The sequence below is a fragment of the Monopterus albus genome, unplaced genomic scaffold (genome assembly GCF_001952655.1).
Source record: "Monopterus albus unplaced genomic scaffold, M_albus_1.0 scaffold219.1, whole genome shotgun sequence".
Taxonomy (NCBI): domain Eukaryota; kingdom Metazoa; phylum Chordata; class Actinopteri; order Synbranchiformes; family Synbranchidae; genus Monopterus; species Monopterus albus.
In genome coordinates this window covers 107,734-128,667 of record NW_018128099.1, presented here as the reverse complement: position 1 = coordinate 128,667, position 20,934 = coordinate 107,734, and the positions used below count along the sequence as shown (strand labels likewise).

The window sequence follows — 20,934 nt, the reverse complement described above, 5'->3', positions numbered from 1 at the left end:
CAAGCTGGGTGATTGGATTCCCATATTTGCCTTTCTGTTCTGCTGCTGTGAGTCCCTGGAAATGCTGATGGGCTCAGAACTTGATCTGTACTTGCTTCCTGAGGACAAAGGAATAAAAATAACTGCCACAGGAAGAGAGACAGGAAGGGAGGGAGGAGTCAGTGTAGCAGAACAGAGTCCAGTCCAGGTAAGTCATTAAGGTTTTTTGGACGTGAGAGGTGGACACTGGCCGGTCGCGGTGCTGGAGGCTGATGCACAAAGACAGAAGGGGGAGGAGGAGGAAAGAAGAGAAGAGGTGGACAGACTGTTGTTTACTCTAACCAGTCAGAACTGTCAGACGCTGCATTCAGAGAAGACAGTGTTTGTGTTTGTGTGGGATGGATGACATGTGTCTCCAAATGGGACTGCTGTCTCCCAGTCATCCTGAGAGGAGCAGAAGGGGGACAAGGCTCAGCTGGATAGCCTGGGTAACCATAAATGTATATAGTGTCCATGCCTTTCTTGTTTCTTTCAGACATACTTACAACAGATCATTCAGTCATCAGCCTTTTCCTTTGTTTCTGGTGTCAGTTTGCATGGGTCTCTGACCCGAAATGTTGTTAATCAGTCTGATAAGCTAACCTAGCCATCGAGCTGAACTTGTAAAGTATTATACAACATATAATAAAAACAGTGGGCTGGTATTAGCGTGAAAAATGTGATGTTACGCTTATGTTATGCTGGTGGTGTTTGCACTGTTTGTTCCAGTATCTCTAACTTCTTATTATATTGTTGACCTGTCCAGTTTGCTAACATCAAATTGATAAACAAGAACAGATTGAACATTGTAAATTAGTTTTCTTAGCTTTCTGGCAATGTCACAATCTCAGTCCTGGCCTAGCTCATTCTCTGACCCTTGTTTTCCTTGCCATTTTAAACCTAGCCCCTGGCCATTTGTTCTGTTTTCCTGCTTCAGCTACCTGTGCTGCCCAACTCCACCCTCACTCACCTGCATGTTATCAGCATAATCAACCACTCTGTATTTAAGTCTTTAGCCAGCATTCATTCCCTGTCAGTTTGTCCACAAAGAAACATCTCGTGCAGCCTAACAGCATTATCCATGGTTCCCTGCTTGCTGCCATCCTGTCTTCCTTCCTTCCTACTCTGTTTTTGATTGCCTGGTTCTACTGTTGGGTTAACCTGTATTTGGGTGCTAGTTTATCATTACTTCTGGTCAGTTATGTTTATTTCCTGCTTGTTTTGTTGGACTCACCTGTGTACTTGTTTATTCCTTGGGTCTGTTCAGTAGTCATTTCATGGTGTAAACCTTTTGTCTGCCTGCATCGCCCTGCTGTCATACTGTATGTACCTATTTTCCATATTACCTGTACTGTTGCACTTACCTGAACTATCCATATTGCCGCCATTATTGTACTTGCCTGAGCCCACCCTCTTCTCTCACATTGTTGTACTTTTCTGCAGTCTGCATACCAACCATTACACTTACCTGTGTTCCATTCGGCCTGATAAGGTCCAGCGTCAGCCATATTACCTGTGTATTCACCCCCTTCACTACTGTTAAAGTCCTGTCACTCCTTTCTACTATCTCCTTGTCTCTGGTGTGGATCTGGTCAGGTGACCCATACTACTGTATATAGCTAGAGAGGCTGCACAGAAGTACAGGGTAGATGAATAAACATCATTCTATATTTTTTAAGTTTTTCTCTGTATTTTGCAGTAGGCGGTAGATTATATAAAGTTTGCTGCAGATGGTTTATCTGTGAGATTAGAATCACTGAGGAGAACCAAGCTGGCACTTTTCTTTCTGACTTTACTCAGCCAGGCAGATTAGCATCTCATTAGAATGAATTGGTCCAAACATCTGTCACTTTCTTTATCCCTCTAGCTTGTTTTAATTGCCACTTTTTTGCTTTCAAACAGTCACACAAGTATTCAGACCTGATACAGAATTTTGTCAGGAAATATTGCAGTATTTTGGAAGATTTTGGAATTTCAGATCATTTGTGGAAATTAGCTTTTCCTTTCTTTAAGAGACCTCAACCTTGCTTCATTGCAGCTTTTATGAGGGATGAGAGGAACTGATTTGATTGGCCATTAGTGAAGCCCTTCCCATTTTAAGCTGCTCATAATGCATTAATCCCACTAATTCAGCCTCTCTTCCATGGTCGGCCTGGCTGTACCCTGTGTGTGCCAACGCTGATGGTCACCAAAGTTGCAATCCAGTATTTCAAAATCATTCCATGTTGTCAAAAACACATTGATGCTCCTATCAATTAACCCTTTTGGCTGAAGTAATGCCGTCATCCTTCCTTCAGCGCCATCCTAAGAATTTCACTTTGGTTGCTATAAACCTTTATGAGGCTTCAAGAATATATTAAGCTTTATTGTAGTTACAGCATAAAGGTTGTTTGCTCACAGTCATATAAAACAAAATTCATAGGGACAAATTCAGAATAGTGAAACTCAACACTGTCATTGCAACTTTAATAAATCAATTAGTAACCTCTATAATATCTTGGCCATCATTTCTGTTTTTTCTTGCTTGTAATTGACTGGATTTAATATGTAAGGTATATTGAGTAAAACCTCTGCACTGTATGGTAGCACTGACACATCACAGTATTTGTTTGCACTGTCCACCATTTTCTCCACTCTCCATCAGCTCCACTGTCTCTCATCCCATCCCCCATGCTCCTCATCTTCTTGGCTGAAGAATCATTGTCAGGATAATGAAGACAGTATTGATCACAGGATACGCCCGCCAACTGAAAATGGAACTTTAAGAAAACAGTGTTAAAATGAAATTGCATTGTTCATCCCTACCTAAACATACAGTGTTTGAAGTTACATTGTGTCTGACATCTTTGTGATTTGAAAGAATGTATTCATAGTGTATTTAATTGCTATTGATCTTTTCTATTCTGCTTTTTACTTACTATTACTGTACTGTGTTCTTTCTTGTATCCTGTTTTTACTTGTTTACTGTTATTTAAATGCACAGACCCACTTTCCTTATGGGCATCATTAAAGTTTTATCTTGCATGAAAGGTTGGAAGATGGTGGTGTATAACAGAAGGAAGGGTTGAGTATGCGTTCATGTTCATCTTGTTTATAGACAGTTCTTAGCTGTCCCTGTCTGTCTCTGTCTTCAGGTATTAAAACCAGTGGTTAGTGCTGAAGTCAACCATGGGATGGGCAACAGGAGACTCATTAACTTTTCTCTGTCAGGTATGCTGCAGTACACACATCTTTCCATCTATTGCTTTACTCCTGCACTCAGTGCCCTTTTGATCTGTGCGTTCACACACTCATCTGACCCATTGCTTGATCCGCAGCTTTGTCTATCAGTGTTATACTAGTACTATTGAGGCCTTCTGTCAGCACTGGTTGGCTCAGACCAATGCCGGTGTAGCAGAAAGAATGGCACTATTTGTAGCGGTTGTGTACTCTCTCTTTTGCTGTGTGATGAATTAGGCAGAGAAGACAATCTTTTGGCTGCAATCTTTTTGGCAGCAGGCTCAGGTAGCAGGAGAACAAACATGTATCAACCAGTTTTGTGGTGACCGCTCACAAAAGTACACACTCTGAAACAAATTTAAACAATAAAAAATGAAAGCTAACAGTAAGCCACACCACGAAGGTTGACTGTGAAGTAGCATTAAAACTAGTGATGTTGAAAACAGTGATCTCAAAATATCACTAATACACTACCCATGTCATTCAGCACTTAGCTGAATCAACAACAACAAGCCAGCAGGGGTGCAGCAGAGGTCACCAAAGCCACATACCTGAGTCCCAGTGGGAAACTAGTACCATGTGAGAACCATGTTTTACATAAAATAGTAGTTGAAACTGTACTGATGATCAATAACTGCAAGTGATAAGGTAAGGTAAGGTAAGGTAAGGTAAGACTTTATTGATCCCACAATGGGGAAATTCCAGTGTTCCAGCAGCAATAGAGAGCAAACAACAAAACACCACAAGAACAACTAACACCATAAGGACCTCCGAGAAGCAAATCAAAGATACCTAAAAAACAAGACAAAACATATCACTTGGGGTAAATCAAGAACAAGAATATTACTCCCACAATTAAATCCACAATGGGGAAAAACCCCTTATACTATATCAACAGCAGTAGAGACTAAACAACAGACACTACAAGGATCTCTGAAAAAACAGATCAAGAATACCCCAAAACAAGACAGTACAAGCATTTCAGAGAAATCATGAACAAGATATCGCTCTCACAATCAATCCCACAGACAGAGCAGTATGTGGTCAGAGGGGGAGGGGTGGAAGTGTATGCAAGTCACGGCAAGTGAAATCTTAAACTCTGCTGTACCAGCACAGGGTTATATAAAACATATGTTCAGTACAGTTGACATGACCTTGGGTGACATTTACTATGTACCGTCCAAAGCCAAAGAAATTACAAATTCAATAGTATACATGCCAGGATTCTCTGAAGGTAGGGACACAACAACTAGCTGAAATCTACAGAGGTTGGACAGGAAACACTGTTTTTGCCAACTTCTGTAGATTTTTAGTCCTTGGCAGTCGGGAAGGAACATACACTTATGATTAAGTAAACACTGAATGACTTTCTAGTAATGACTGGAACGCCTATCAGTAGACAAACCTGAAACAAAGCCCTGTGATAGACTGGCGACCTGTTCAACGTGTATGCAGCCTCTCTCCTTGTGTCAGCTGGGGCTGGCTCCAGCCCTCCCTGCAACCTTATACAAGACACACGGGATAGATAATGGTTGGATGGATGGTAGATAATGGAAAAAATATATGTAATATACTGTAAGTAGATTGCCAGCTCCCCCACCAGCATCTTTGTGGTTTAAATGGTAGCTAAGGCCCAGAGCTCATCCACTGATTTCATTAACCTTTCACTGAAACAGTTCTACAGTACAGCTTTTCTCTTTAGGCTATTTTTTTCTGCCTTTGATCAGTATTTTCACATTCACGTTTTAATGAACTTTCCACATTTGAAATGGATTGAATCCACTACATTTTTATTAATTAATAAAATCTTTTGGGTTGTATTTTGATGAGGCTCATTACAAGCCAGTTTCTCAACAATAAAACACTTTCTGTTACAAGCTGCAAGTCATTAATGAAAATCATGCACTGTATCATATTGATTCATGGTCTGACCTTGCATTACAGTTTTAACGTTATAGCAGAAAAATAATGTTTTTGTGACATTCTTATGTCGGATTAGCCCCTCCTCGTAATGTTTCATGTCCTTTAGACCTCCAGGCAGTTGGTTTGAAGAAGGGAATGTTCTTTAATCCCGACCCATACCTCAAGCTCTCCATCCAGCCCGGAAAGCACAGCATCTTCCCCTCACTGCCACACCATGGTCAGGAGAAACGCTCTAGAGTGGTCTGCAACACAGTCAACCCACAGTGGAGTACAGAGGTACACACACAAACACAGCCATACACTTACTCTCACACACATCTTGATAGATTTTCATGCTATATTTGGACATTTGAATTGTTTAGACTACATTATTTGTATCCCTTGTTTTCCTGTGTCATTTGTGTCCTTGGCTGTACCTGCCAAACGCAGTCCTCTGTGAGGCTTTAAACTGTCTAAAGCCTGCCAGATAGAAGCTGTTATTGGGCATGTAGAGAACAGTTTCAGATTGAGCACTGTGGCACCCAGGGGAAAAAGCTGAAGGTTAGTGATCCTACCAGTTTGGTTGTACGTTCGTGAGTCTGTAGACAATGATTGTTTCAAGGACACTGAAAACAGTATATTTGCAGTTTTTGTGTTTTGGGTGTTGATCCACATAGTGTTAAGTTTGGCACCTGAGTTATAGTAATTTTAGTATTCTGACTGAAATATATCTCAACATTAGTAGCATTTCAGTCATTTAATAATAGTAAGTTTTAGTCCTTTTGATATTTTTTTTCCTTTGTGATATTTAAGCCTCATCTTTATCTCACATTCAAATATTTGTCTTCCAGGAAGTTTGAGGCTATGGCTATCACTACATTTGATATGTAATGTCAGATTTTTCAGCTAGATTCTAAATGAACTTATTTCAAAAAATGTTATAAACAAATAATATGTGATGTAGTTTCCACTAATAAAATGAACACTAGCATGTTGATGTGAGCCACAGAGGTAGGGGAGATTTAGGGGTAAGAACCACAAGTATGCTAGACATGTTGGTGTAAATAGTTTATGGGCATGGATGGTTAGTTTCTGGATAGTTTCTGTCAGCATTGTGTTGTTGTTTAAATGACTTTTGAAAGGAAAAAAAAAAACAATGCCCAGAAATTCATCATTTCTAATGTTCGGCCAGTACAACAGACTGCACAGGAAAGATTGGGTTTTGGTTTCAGCAGTAGAGTAAGGATTGATGTAATCTATGGATATCATGTTTGCTGTGTGGAAAACTAGATCAGTCAATTGATTTTCTCATTCAGGACTTTTTCTTGCAAAACGTACATTTCTGAAAGGTTTGCTGCTAGTCAGTCCTGTTGTGTACATAGCACATTAGTACCATGAGCATTTTATGTACTGTATGAAGGAATTACACTACCAGTCATTTTAGACATTTTAGAACACCTCCAGTTTTCCAGTTTTTAAATGACATTTAAGCTCTTCAGGCCAAGTGAATAATCTTAAATGGTACAAAGTTAAAAAGTAAACTGCCAGTGTTGATCTGTAGGAAGAGGAGTGAAATGAATGTTACTGAATGAGTTTATTTGTTAACTTCTTTTGTTAAAGGCCACTGAGTGAGTGGATCAAGTACAGTAACATCAAGTCATTGTTAGATCGGCTCGAACACAGGGGTGAGCGAGTCACAAAATGACGGACCCAGGTGGCTGACTTCTGTGCAAGTAGTGCTCGGTTTATTTACAGTAATATCAACAAGGTAGTGAATAACCAGGTAGAAGTGGAACCGGGTGTCGAGCCGCAGAAGGTTAATAACAGTCAGTGGTGGAATGATGAGGGAAAAGCCGGGCTGCGGACGCTGGGACTCACTCCTGGGCTGGTCGTGGTGGAAGGTTGCCGAGGAGACAGAGTTAGTACATGCAGTTAATGGGAGACTGTGCATCGACCTGCGTGGTGGAGATGGTGCGGGGTTGAGGAGGTCCGTGGTCCAGAGAAGCGACAGAGGCGAGGAGGCTGAGACAATGGGGCACAAGACTGGAACGGGGCTAGGGCGACAAAAACGTGAGTACAATATAAAAGCTAAGAACAACGAGAAACAAACGGGCCTGATGATACTAGAAAGAACTGGCAGGGGAGTGAACGTAGAGCAGGGAATAAATAGGGAGAACTAATCAGGTGCAGCTGGTGGTGATCAGGGGATAAGAAGCAGGTGTGTCGGATAACGTAATCAAGGTAAGGGAGCAAAAACAGAGTGAGGGAAGTGAGAAAGGCAGGTGCAGCCGGGCAAACCTGACAGTCATATTAACGTTCAAAAAGAGTTTGTGGTTACTAATATGGACCCAGATTGTAATTGCCCACATACTTAAAATATTATGTGATTTGCAAACAGTGTGGACATAGGCACTAAAAAGACTGTCTCATTATTGTTTGATTTCTGTTAACACATACCATCTCAGCCACAGCTGCAGGGTGGGGCTAGGGACCTGTTATCTAACCCAGTTTTGTGCTTGTACGCATTTGCACCAATCTTAAACAAGTGAACAGCATTTCCGGCAATCTGTTCTGTTTGAGGACAGACAAATGACTTAGAGACTGATGCAGTGGAGAGGTTGGGCCATAACAACACTGGAAATGACTCAGCGTGTTGTGTATATTGTTGAGTGGTTTTCTGTCTGACTGCAGTCAGAATGCTCCACAGCACTGTCTCTATGGTTTACCGTGTCCCTCAGGAGACTCTGTACACTGATTTAGTGCAGTGTCCCTCTTGGTGTCATCCACTCAGCTCAAAGCCACTTTCTTTTTCTGAGCAGGTTCCATGTTGAGTGGAGCTCTGCTTGTTTATTAGTACTATATAACTCTAATGGGTCTTCATGTGAAACTAGCTCAGTCAGCATACCAGCTACAGTATACTGCCATCCAGTACTTATTTGAGAGTTTGAATTCTGACTCAATTCTAATAAAATAAAAAAAGCACCAGCAAAATATGCCTTGACAAAAATGCATCTCTGGAAACTTGTATAAAGGGTTTACGTAGCATCTGACTAGGGCTCCTGTTATTGCTGTTACCTTGAAAGTTTGACTTGTACAGTTAAAATCATTATAACAATAAACATAAATTAATGTAGTAAGAATTTGCAGAAAGGAACCTTTTAAACATAGGCTGAGTCAACAGTGTCTGTAGTGAGGGAGACACAATATGCAGCAGGAGGGACTCAGGATGTGAAGTGACCAGGTATTCCTACAGTAATTCCCCTGCTCTCACTAACCTCTAGCCCCACTCACAAACCTTGCAGCTGGATGTTGCCCCAGTGCTTCCACCAAGCACCGCACCCCAGAACGACACTTTGTTGTTCACTCACTCATTCACTCACTTGCTTTTGTTCTCACTTATCACAGTCAATGACTACTGTAGGTTGTTGTTCTGCCCATGTACAGCCACTCCTTTTATTTAGTCTCCCCAACAGCCAGATTCTTACATTACATAAGTGTGATCACAGTTGGCCTGCCTTGGTTAATGATTGGCTTGGTTTGATCGACTGGAGAATTTTACTCTTTTGTAGCTTAAAAAGTGTTTAAGTAGCTTTTTATGCTTCCATGCCAGGGAGAGATGTGGCTGGAGGCATCAGGTTTTCAGTCCGACTGACAGGCCTGCCCATTCTTGTGAACGCAACATGTCAAGAATTATTTGAGGGAATTTCTTTAAACCTGCCACAAATGTTAACCTGATGAGAACAACGTAGGTCAGGAAAAGTATCACTGTAACAAACCAGGCAGAATGAAAATACAGATCATCACATGTAGGAATGTGTTCTCATATTCAAAATAATTTCATCCAAGGTGTGACCACTCTGTACAGTTTTTTATTAGTGTGTTTTTTTTTTCTTTTCTTTAGAGATTTGCATTTTGCCCCTGCATTGGGCAGCACCTAGACTCACAGGAGGGAAGCATGGTCATGGGTCAGTTGATTTAGTCCATCTTTTTAGTTTTCTTAGTCATCATATTTAAATTTTCTTGTTTCTGTGAATGTGGACATATTTTAAATTGGTTCAGCAAGAAAAATTCATGCAGTTACACCATGAGCATGCTCCTCACTCTGTGAGGGGCATGCTCAGCTCATGACATGTTACATGCTCAGATTGTAAAATTAAATTTTAAAATCTAATATATTATTCAAATATAACAGCAATAATTAGGATGTGTAAATATTTTAATTAATGGGTCCAACTTGGCCCCAGTTTTAATCCTAAACCTCACACTGACCTCATATGTTGTCATAACCATGACGGCTAGGGCCAATGGGCCTATGTATATAGAGCATTGTGCAAAGATACCACTAATGTTGCCTGATATGTCAGCGCAGTCAGCAGTTTAGATAAATACGCAGTGCAAGCATTCCAATAGTGTGCGACAGTATTATGCATAATATACAAAATATAAGCAAGTAAATGTTAGAATCAGTACCTTTCATGTGGAGAGAGACATGAAAACTTATACTGTGCCTCATACTGTGTCATATTATACTGCAGCTCATACTGCTATATGGTTCTGAAATGAGCATCCATTACCTGCTTTTCTGCATCCACTTTCATTACTACTTACAATAGTGCAGTGGTAATGTTTTATAATGTTATATATTATTAATGTTATATTCCAATAGAGAATTCAACAGAAGATCTGATCTGTTCTGATCTGATGATCTGGGCACATAGTATGATTCTCAGATGTCACAGGAACATAAAAACAAAGCATGTTTGTGATACAGTATGCATACTGTTACTTCCTCTAACATTTACCTATTCTATACTGAATAACAGCTGGACTAAAGATCTTTCAACTAAAGCATCAAGCTCTGATGATGGAGCTTTTGCCAAAATGTGATGATAGTGTAGGCAATTGAACTGGCCGTCGGCCCCTTGGCTGAGGTGATTCTCGATGGGCCAGTAGTAGCAGAAAGCTAATTCCAGAAAAGAGTTTTCCTTTTAGCAAGACCTGAGCTTGTGGGATTTAGGCAGATATTATGAGGCCCAGCAATGACTGGGTTCATAAAAAAAGTTTGTTTGCTTGTTTTCCCCATAATCTAAACTGTAATAAAGCTGTCCTCTTCATTTTTAATTAAAGTAATTAAAGTGGCAGTCCACCAATTTTAAACACCAAGAGTGTACTTGTCATTATAAATACATCTCAAACTGTTGTATAAGAGAATTGCAGAAGGTTTGCTGTGGCTCTGAATAATTACCGAATCTGCTGGGTAGATATATAAACAATCCGCTTTAATAAGATGCATTCTATCTGTGCATAGTCAAAAGTCACTGGTGCACTATGGGATGTATGGGATCAGGATTGTTGGAACTTAACTCATACTAGGTGGTAAAAGTCAAGCTACTTTGGCTCCTGCTGGTTAATTTTCAACCATGTGTTTTTTCTGTTCTCACAAGTATCCAAAGGTTATCTCACTGCTATTGGTGGAGTTTCCCTTTAAACCCTGTCTCTGATTAGATGTTTTTGCTCAGAGAATAAATTGGTCCAGCTAGCTGCCTTCAAGGGTTACTCCTTTATAAAATTGTCTAATTCTTCACTTGTAGCGAGAGCTGCATCATTCCTAAATTGGCACGCAACTGCTAAACTGGAATCATAGGGATGAGCTTCTCTTGCTCCTCATCTTTCTCCCAACTCTTCCCCTTCTTTTTTCTCCTCATACCATTTTTCCTCTGATCCTTCTCAGCACCTTCATTTTACTTCTCCTCCAACAGATTAACACTGTACATTTCTGCTGCAGCAACACACACTCTACTCCTCCCAGCCTCCCCTCTCTCTTCTGTACAGTTCATAGTGCCATCTATAAATGTCATCTGCACTCATGCAGTTCCATATCAGTGCACTTCCATCTCCGTGTTTCATGGTTTTCACTATGCAGGTCCACACTGAGCATACTGGACCACATTCAAACTAATTTAATTTGGTTGCATGGGTCCTTCACACTGTCTGATAAGTCACTGAAAGACTCTTTGTGCTAAATAAGATGTACTTACCCATCTGTTTTTCAATACCGGGTTGTGTAAATAGCTAATTGTGCATGGCACTTTTGGAGGATGGCCACTGTGCATTCTATAATTGATTGTATGGCTCTTCCTATATCTCCTAACCTAAATTATACTGTACATGGGATCAAATACCCTACAATTTAATTTATAAACAACACAGTTATTATAAAACCACACCACTTTTAATTCAACATTTTCATGACATTGCACAGGAGTGTGCTCAGTTTTGTTATATACTTTATAAATTGCAAGTACTGTATATACCCATTTAGGAAATGTTTTATTTTTAGGCCAAACTCCACATGTGGTCACTTGTAGCATATTTGAAATTGTAATCATGATATAAAGTAGGGGGAAATATCTTTAGTCTTGCTTCATTGAAAATGGATGGGTAGTTGTTCATCATGCACATCCATAACATATAACCTTTCTCCATCCATCCATCCATTTTCCTCCGCTTATCCGGAACCGGGTCGCGGGGGCAGCAGTCTAAGCAAAGATGCTCAGACTTCCCTCTCTCCAGACACTTCCTCCAGCTCCTCCGGGGCAATGCTGAGGCATTCCCAGGCCAGCCGAGAGACATAGTCCTTCCAGTGTGTCCTGGGTCTTCCCCAGGGCCTCCTCCTCCTCCTCCTAACCTTTCTGTTAAGAGCAAAAACAGTATATTTTTGTAAGGTAGTACCAATATAAATATTGGATTGAAACAGCTTAAGATTTGTACTAATATTTGTTTAATGCCAGACATTTAGCAAAATGTCTCAAATGACTTGAATCTGCACTCAGTGTTTCTCTCTGAATTTTATTTTGGAGGATTAATTTGGAGAATTTGGACAGTTAAAGTCCAAGGCTGTGAAACAGCATTTAAGAGGCTTGGACAGTGACCAGACCCCCACCAAGAGAGAGAGAGCGTGATGGGAGGGGGCAGGAATGGGAGAAGATTATTAATTTCATCAGAACCAAAACCACATTTGTACATCATTAATTGGAAAAGCAAAAAAAATAAAAAATTTAAGCTGGTACAATATAAAACTCTGGAAAGATGTTTTAATCCCATATAACACTGTAGCTTCAGTAAAGGAAGTGAAGGTCTTTGTTCACATTTTGCAAGAATAAGACTAAATATATATTGTGGATCCCCAGTTAGTAAAGGCTTCCAAACCTAAACAGATTTAGATGAACATTTTTATCCATCATGAGGCAGTATAAACACAAATACACAGGATTTTTTCAGTTTTGTATTTGAATGCGTTGCAGTGTACAAGGCTTCTTATCACCAATTTTGGTTAGGTGAAGATTGTGAGTGAACTCCCCCATTTGGACATGTTTTTGATCTTGTTACTTTACTGTGAAGTTTGAACTTCACTCTGATGTATCCACAGAGTTTGTTTTCACATTTACCTGCTGAAGAATTAAAGTTTTTTTTTGTCTTCATTTTCAAGCACAGTTTAACATCTAGATGTACCAGCAGGATTTAGCATTAGCAAAACTAGTTTGGATGCCAGCTGTGGTACAATATTCAACCTTAATAAGTGTGATGTGTAGCAAATGTTAGCATGCTCACACACTAAAGTACTTAAAGTACTAAAGTACCTTACTAAAGTAAGGCCAGCTTACTATGACCTGGACTGAGAATCTGCATGGTGGTAAAGGTTGTGACCATTACCTGCTATTGCTAAGGTATAGCCAAGGTTATGTTAAGAAATTGTACCAGTTAACTTTTGTCACACCAGTTTAAGTCAGGTCTGTTAATTGAAAACTATTAAGGTAACTACCTCATGATGCTGTTTACTATTGTCAGTAGTGTGCAAAGCAATCATCAAGGCGAACGGTGAGGAATCTACTATATGAGAACATATTTTTGACTTGTACTATATGTTCTAATGAATAAATGATTATATGGAAGTCATTTTAAGAGATTACCTTGTAGTGCACACACAAATATCAAACATCACCCAATCCAGTTATATTGAGCAGTGCTCTCATCTTTAAAATTCATTGTCCTCTGTGTCTGTTTGTTGCTGCAGAGGTTTAACTTTGTGTCCCTGCCCACTGATGTCCTGGAGATTGAGGTGAAGGATAAGTTTGCCAAGAGTAGGCCAATCATTAAGCGCTTCCTGGGAAAGCTCTCTGTCCCTGTCCAGAGGCTGCTGGAAAAGCATGCCATTGGGTAAAACACACACCATACATATTCATGCGGAGGTTATTATTTCCCACACAGATAGTCAATGACATAATGGATGCGAGTGGCTGTAAGCACTCTCCTATGACCATCTGATTTTACTTGTAAACTTATTACCAATCTGAACATAGGTTTTGTCAAAGTCACTTCTATCATAGCAATGTCTGCTTTTTTCAATTCTCCTGTTTTTTCCTACTTCCTCATTTTGTTTTCTCTGCCTCTCACTGTCTTCTGTCTACAGGGATCGGGTCGTGAGTTATTCTCTCGGACGCAGGCTACCAACAGATCATGTCTGTGGCCAGCTGCAGTTCCGCTTTGAGCTGACCTCCTCTATTCACCCAGGTACATAAGGCATCGTGCCTTCCAACAGCATGGACAGACATTTTTTTCGACCCCGATATCACCTCTTGGCCATTAAGAAATCTGTTAACATTCATTTGCTAGTTAAATCATTCTCAAGTCATCTGTGAGTTATTTCAACCATGAATCTAGGGTTAAAATAGAAAAATAAAATTGAATAATAGTTTGTGTGTCTCAGTTAAGGAATTTGCTCTGAAATTAATAGTTCATATGGACACATTACCCATTTTCCCCTTCAGAGTACACATTACAAGATGAAGACTTTTGTGTATTTGCTGTACTAGTTTGGAAGGTGATCCCCACTAATTCTCCACATTAGTGTTTTTGCAGGTGTTGGGGAATATAATAGCATATGTGAAGACAATTGTATAAAACCCTTTATGGCTCCAGAGGAAGCTGTGTGAAGTCCCATAAATGTCCTCAAGCGATTTCATGGTCAGCTGGCAGTGGAAAAAAAAAAATCAGGGTAGTCCAAATGAGGCTACTAGACCTCTGTAGCCTGCTCTTTTGTTTGAAGCTAATAGCAGCTAATATATCTTAAGATACAGTGCCTTGCGAAAGTATTCAGCGCCCTTGAACTTTGCGACCTTTTGCCACATTTCAGGCTTCAAACATAAAGATATAAAACTGTAATTTTTTATGAAGAATCAACAACAAGTGGGACACAATCATGAAGTGGAACGAAATTTATTGGATATTTCAAACTTTTTTAACAAATAAAAAACTGAAAAATTGGGCGTGCAAAATTATTCAGCCCCCTTAAGTTAATACTTTGTAGCGCCACCTTTTGCTGCGATTACAGCTGTAAGTCACTTGGGGTATGTCTCTATCAGTTTTGCACATCGAGAGACTGAAATTTTTGCCCATGCCTCCTTGCAAAACAGCTCGAGCTCAGTGAGGTTGGATGGAGAGCATTTGTGAACAGCAGTTTTCAGTTCTTTCCACAGATTCTCGAGTGGATTCAGGTCTGGACTTTGACTTGGCCATTCTAACACCTGGATATGTTTATTTGGGAACCATTCCATTGTAGATTTTGCTTTATGTTTTGGATCATTGTCTTGTTGGAAGACAAATCTCCATCCCAGTCTCAGGTCTTTTGCAGACTCCATCAGGTTTCCTTCCAGAATGGTCCTGTATTTGGCTCCATCCATCTTCCCATCAATTTTAACCATCTTCCCTGTCCCTGCTGAAGAAAAGCAGGCCCAAACCAGGATGCTGCCACCACCATGTTTGACAATGGGGATGGTGTGTTCAGGGTGATGAGCTGTGTTGCTTTTACGCCAAACATAACGTTTTGCATTGTTGCCAAAAAGTTCGATTTTGGTTTCATCTGACCAGAGCACCTTCTTCCACATGTTTGGTGTGTCTCCCAGGTGGCTTGTGGCAAACTTTAAACGACACTTTTTATGGATATCTTTAAGAAATGGCTTTCTTCTTGCCACTCTTCCATAAAGGCCAGATTTGTGCAGTATACGACTGATTGTTGTCCTATGGACAGAGTCTCCCACCTCAGCTGTAGATCTCTGCAGTTCATCCAGAGTGATCATGGGCCTCTTGGCTGCATCTCTGATCAGTCTTCTCCTTGTATGAGCTGAAAGTTTAGAGGGACGGCCAGGTCTTGGTAGATTTGCAGTGGTCTGATACTCCTTCCATTTCAATATTATCGCTTGCACAGTGCTCCTTGGGATGTTTAAAGCTTGGGAAATCTTTTTGTATCCAAATCCGGCTTTAAACTTCTCCACAACAGTATCTCGGACCTGCCTGGTGTGTTCCTTGTTCTTCATGATGCTCTCTGCGCTTTAAACAGACCTCTGAGACTATCACAGTGCAGGTGCATTTATACGGAGACTTGATTACACACAGGTGGATTCTATTTATCATCATTAGTCATTTAGGTCAACATTGGATCATTCAGAGATCCTCACTGAACTTCTGGAGAGAGTTTGCTGCACTGAAAGTAAAGGGGCTGAATAATTTTGCACGCCCAATTATTCAGTTTTTTATTTGTTAAAAAAGTTTGAAATATCCAATAAATTTCATTCCACTTCATGATTGTGTCCCACTTGTTGTTGATTCTTCACAAAAAATTACAGTTTTATATCTTTATGTTTGAAGCCTGAAATGTGGCAAAAGGTCGCAAAGTTCAAGGGGGCCGAATACTTTCGCAAGGCACTGTAAAAATTACTGCAGGTAGTGCAATGTAGGCCTAACTTCACAAAGGTTTATTCAGCTACTGTACAATGCTGACAAAATACTAAAGTACAGCTAAAGCTTATATATGTAAGGCTCCTGACAAAGTTGGCATGACAAAATCCAATCTCCAATTTATTACAACAGCAAAAGAAAACACACAAGCTTACATTGAGTACATAAAAATCATGCAGGGAGACCCAAGGGCCAATAGAGAGTTCAAATGGAAGGCTGTAGCCTGTTTGAAGTCACCAACTGTCAAAAGTAAATATGCTGGACATTAATGAAAATGTGTGTATGTGCTTTTCTAAGATGATGAGGAAGTCTCCCTGGTCATAGAGCCAGCAGGTCCTGAGGGTGGAAATGCAGCAGATGTCAACCATGTTGCTGATGCACCTGATGATGACACACTCAGTGTGGGACCTGATATGCCTGACCTCCCCTTGGATGCCCGTTCTGATCCTGAGACCTCTGTGCCTATAGCTCAGGTCTCCACACCTGAAGAGGTCCAACCTGCAACTGAGAAAGAGGAGGTTGAGGTGTCACCGGGAGTAGAGCATGGAACCGTGGAGGAGGAGAGCACAGTGAGGGAGGAGCCCCAGGTGGAGGTGGAGGAGGGGGTGTTGGCTGAGCAGCAGGAGGAAAGCAGTAGAGTGGAGGGAGAAGAGATAGGAAAGGAGGAGGGGCAGCAGGAGGAAGGAGTGGAGGAGCAGCCTGCAACCCAGACTGAGGAGTTAATGGTAGAAGACGAGGTTGTGGAGGAAACACAGCTAAAGCCAGACTCTGACAATAATGTAGCAGTAAGAACAGACAGTGGGGCCACTACTGCAGAGGCTCCCACAGAAACAAACACAACATCCCAAGAGGCTCCTGCAGAACTAACGGAAGGTTCTCCACAGGAGGTAACAGGGGGAGGAGACCGAAGCTGCACCCCCTGCACTTGCCATTCTCTGTTCTTAACCTACAACGCCCATGCTCCCTCACGCCGTAAAAACCGCCCTTGCTCCCTTCCGGTGTCAGAGCTGGAGACAGTAATCGCTTCAGCCTGTGGCGAGCCCGAGACACCGCGATCCCATTACATCTGGATTCATCACCTTCTTCACAGCCTCCCCTCAGTTCACCACAGAGCTCCTAGTCAGGAGGAGGAAGAGACTGGGGAGGGAAACAATACAAACACCACTCAGCACATCAGCTCTACATCACCAACAGTCAAAACCCCCAAAGAGATAGAAGAAGAGGGACAGGATGATGAGGAAGAGGAGGATACAACCCAGTCTCCCTCTCAGGTACAGCCAGTGATAACCCAAATAAAATTCACATTCATAATTTGGCCCTTAACCATTTGGTTATCAGGATACCGCTGAACCTATGTTTTACTACATAACGTAGTTCTGTGACCAGCTCCTGTGCTTGAACATAATTATTGGCCCTTTAAATGTGTGTCTGTGTTTATTTGCAGGTCCGGGAATGTCCAGGTCCCTGCTGCCGTCGGTCTCTACCCCGCAGCCTCTCTATTGAACGTCTTTCAGAGCTGAATCGGCTCCTGGAAGGTGAAGGAGGAGGACATGAGGCAGTCAGGAGGATCTCTCCATCCTGCCCGGAGAGTGAGGAGGGGGACTCCAGTAATGGAGGAGGAAGAAGAGTTGATGGGAGCACCCACAGGCTTCCAGGTGAAAACGAGTGTGAATTCTGTGACACTTCCTGCTACAGCACGTCCTGCTACAGCACTTCTTGTTATAGCACATCATGCTATAGCAACTCAGGCTATGAAGGGAGGAGCTGCTTCTGCGGCCACACTCGCCTCTCCTCAGTGGACAGCAACAGATTCTCTGGCAGCACAGTGTTTTCCTCCCAGGATGAAGACGAAGATGAGGAGAGTGCCTTTGAATCATCAGCACCTGATACCGGACACATGCCAGAGGGCCAGGAGGTGGGTGGGGCAAGAGGAGAGAGGAGAACGGAGAGGTGGAAGGAGGCCAGGAAGGGAGAGCAGGGGGAGCCAGCTGTGGCCGTGACCAGCGACGGGAACAGTATCAGTGAGTTAAAACTTGACTTTGTCATTGGTTGTCTGCTGGAGTCTCAGCTTCATTCTGTGTTAAAATGTCCTGCCAGCTGAGGAGCTTTGTATAAGTATAATGGAAGTGAAGAGAATAAAGAGAAAGTTTAGATGTCAGGTGAACCACACACAGAGCCCTGCTGGGAAAGACGTCATTACTGGCATCATTACCCCTCTACAACAGTTTCAACGAGGCTTGAACAGTATCACCTTCAACCAACAGGATTTGTTGCAGGACTGGTAGTATTAGACTGCCTTAGTTTTAGCGTTGTGCACTTAATAAACTGACAACTGTTAGAGTATAATCAGTACTTTGTCAGCACCACATGGTTTATCATGAATTATAACAAATTAGCAAATAACCGTGAGCCAGAAACACTAGAAACTAGTTGGTGTTGGCAGATACAGAGTGCAGTTAAGTTCTCTGTTACCCTGAACAGCTGCGTTGTGTTACAAAGATGAGGAGTCTAATATGAGCCAACACACCTCATATTACAGCAGCAACAGAGACATAAACATAAGGGTACATAACTCCACGTTAACTACCTGACTTGGAGGTTATCTGTGACACTGACCTGAAGATTTCAGGTTGGGTGTGATCGATCCCGTGGCTTTTATTTTTTCCCATATTCTGTACAAGAGGCAGTTTTCTGTTAAGCTCCAAGGATTTGAAATCCCTGAATCCAAATGCTACAACATCTTGTAACGATCCCATCACCGACACAGCTTGTTGCATATCTTGATGGACACACAGTTAGTCTGCAGCGAGCTTCTACTCCTGTAGTTGGCAGATGCACGCTGTGATGTGTTAAAAACATTACACAAGGTTGTCAAAACTAAAACTTTACTCCGACGGAAATGTTGAAAGATAACCTACTGTAATGATTCAGACTCATTATTCACGGGTCAGAGTCAAGGTTGGAGTCAATTAGGTACTAGATGGGAGTCAAGTCGGAAGTCTTTTTATAGGGGTATTTATTTGGGGCATTTTGTGTTAAAAAAAAGAAGAAATTTATATTTGATCTAATTGCTGATGAGAGGATTTATCTTGGCATTCACTGTGAAATGAGTGGGAGAGCATCCTGTTTGCACAGTACAGTCATTAATGAAGGAGACATATGGAGAAAAAGCTATTAATATTTAACAGATAAATAAAGCCAGAATTCTTGCATATTCCTGGTGTGATAATGCCTTAAAGGAAGGTATCGTAAAGCAACACTGACAAAGCTATGATAATATTCATATTGAAGCATTTGATGTGGATTTAATTCACACAGAGCAAATAGCTTGTGGAATACCAGTAATATTTTTTACAGATGTTACCGTTACAGTAAAGCTTCATTAAATAAACGTAAGAACATTAAAGAAAAATAATTAAAATGCCTAGTCTGCACAAACAGACCACTTAATACCAGTAGAAACAAGTGGTTGGAAATTCTTCACATACTTGGTTTTAGTAGCTGTATGGCCAGCATTCAACTGAGGCTGGGCTTGTTTTACTGAATATGTCTGCATGTTTTATACTGTATTTGTGCACTGTACATGGTGGCTGTTACAGACTGTGATAGAAAAGTAGGTCACACACACTCACTCACACACAGTTTTGCAAAAGCAAAAGCAAAAGTGAAATGCCCCTCCTCTGAAGTGCAATCAGTATGTTGCCAGACTCCCTGCCAGGTTTGTTCTTCCAAATGGTTTTCTGTTCTTGTTTTCTCTGGTTCTGCTCAAAACACACCAACACATTCTGTGCCTGAAGATGTTTTTTTTCTTTCTCTCTCCAAACATAGTTTTTAGCCAATTCTGGATATTGAATCAAAAACTAAACCTGTTCTAATTGTTGGTATTAATTTCTAGTAGTTATTATTCTTTTTAAATAAATATATATTTTAGATCACCACAGTGTGTGTTTATCGGAAGCCCTTAGTTTATATTTGTCATTTGGATCAGTATTAATTTTTTGACATTTTGAAAGTTCTGATGCATTCACAATAATTAAAAAAACATAAATTAAGTGGCAAATATTAAGATTCATTAATTCATTTAAGATTCATTTTTAAATCATGAATGCAAATGATTTTGAACAAATGTGTTAGGAAAACAAAATCCTCCTCTAGCGTGATGTAAACATGAGAGCAGGCCAATATGCAGCTAAAGTAAGTGAATGAGTAATGCTGTGGTAAGTGCTGAGTTGTAGCTGTGTAAGTGTTATTTTTGGATACAACTGTGGGGAGATTGTGTTGATCATGTGAGTGCGTAGTAGGACTAATTGAAGCACCATGCTGACATAAGTAAACTCTACACACAGACATTATCAAGTCAGAAATTGCCATTATAAGGCTAAGAGCAGGACCCTAATATTTTGTAGATAATGGTTAAAATTTTCCTCCAGACATGTTTAAGACAAACATATTCTGCTTGACTAAGTCTCAGTCTAGCTGTGGTGTCACAGTAGCATGCTTGTATGACCAGTTGTTAAACTGATATTTTATGTGAATGTAACTTGAAACTTTCCTACAGCAGATGAGTGTGAAAACAAACTCTACACCTCCATCATTCTGTACAGTGAAGCATGACAACATGACTTTTATAGGCTGACTGATAAATCCCATTATTTTTTCAGTTTTCAGTAATTATTCAGAGCAGAACATTGCAATGTCAGGCAGATTTTAAAGGCTGAGAAAAGTACAGAAGAACAGCAAAATCAGTCACAACTACCTATGGTGCAGTGAGAGGTCATACCCACTGATGATTAGCCTAATAATCAGCAGACGAACACACAGGTAGTCTGCATTAAGGTTCATCATGAGGTGCCCAAATACCTATGGTGTTGGAACCCTATTGTTTTATGAAATATGTCCAATAATAATAATAATAATAATCCAAAAAGAAGGGAAACACCTACTTATTTCACAGTGACAGACCTCAGCTCAGAAATGTGGTTTTTGTTTTCACATCTTGTA

The 20,934-nt window shown here is 40.8% G+C and overlaps 1 protein-coding gene across 1 annotated transcript in view; it reads left to right on the top strand.

The window, feature by feature from the left end:
• Window positions 1-20,934, top strand: part of LOC109971291 (E3 ubiquitin-protein ligase HECW1-like) — a 54,885-nt gene that overhangs the window by 13,491 nt on the left and 20,460 nt on the right. Inside the window, 6 exon segments of the mRNA XM_020619440.1 lie at window positions 3,153-3,228; window positions 5,267-5,436; window positions 13,214-13,356; window positions 13,610-13,710; window positions 16,231-17,204; window positions 17,378-17,954. Coding sequence (XP_020475096.1) covers window positions 3,153-3,228; window positions 5,267-5,436; window positions 13,214-13,356; window positions 13,610-13,710; window positions 16,231-17,204; window positions 17,378-17,954 — 2,041 coding nt within the window.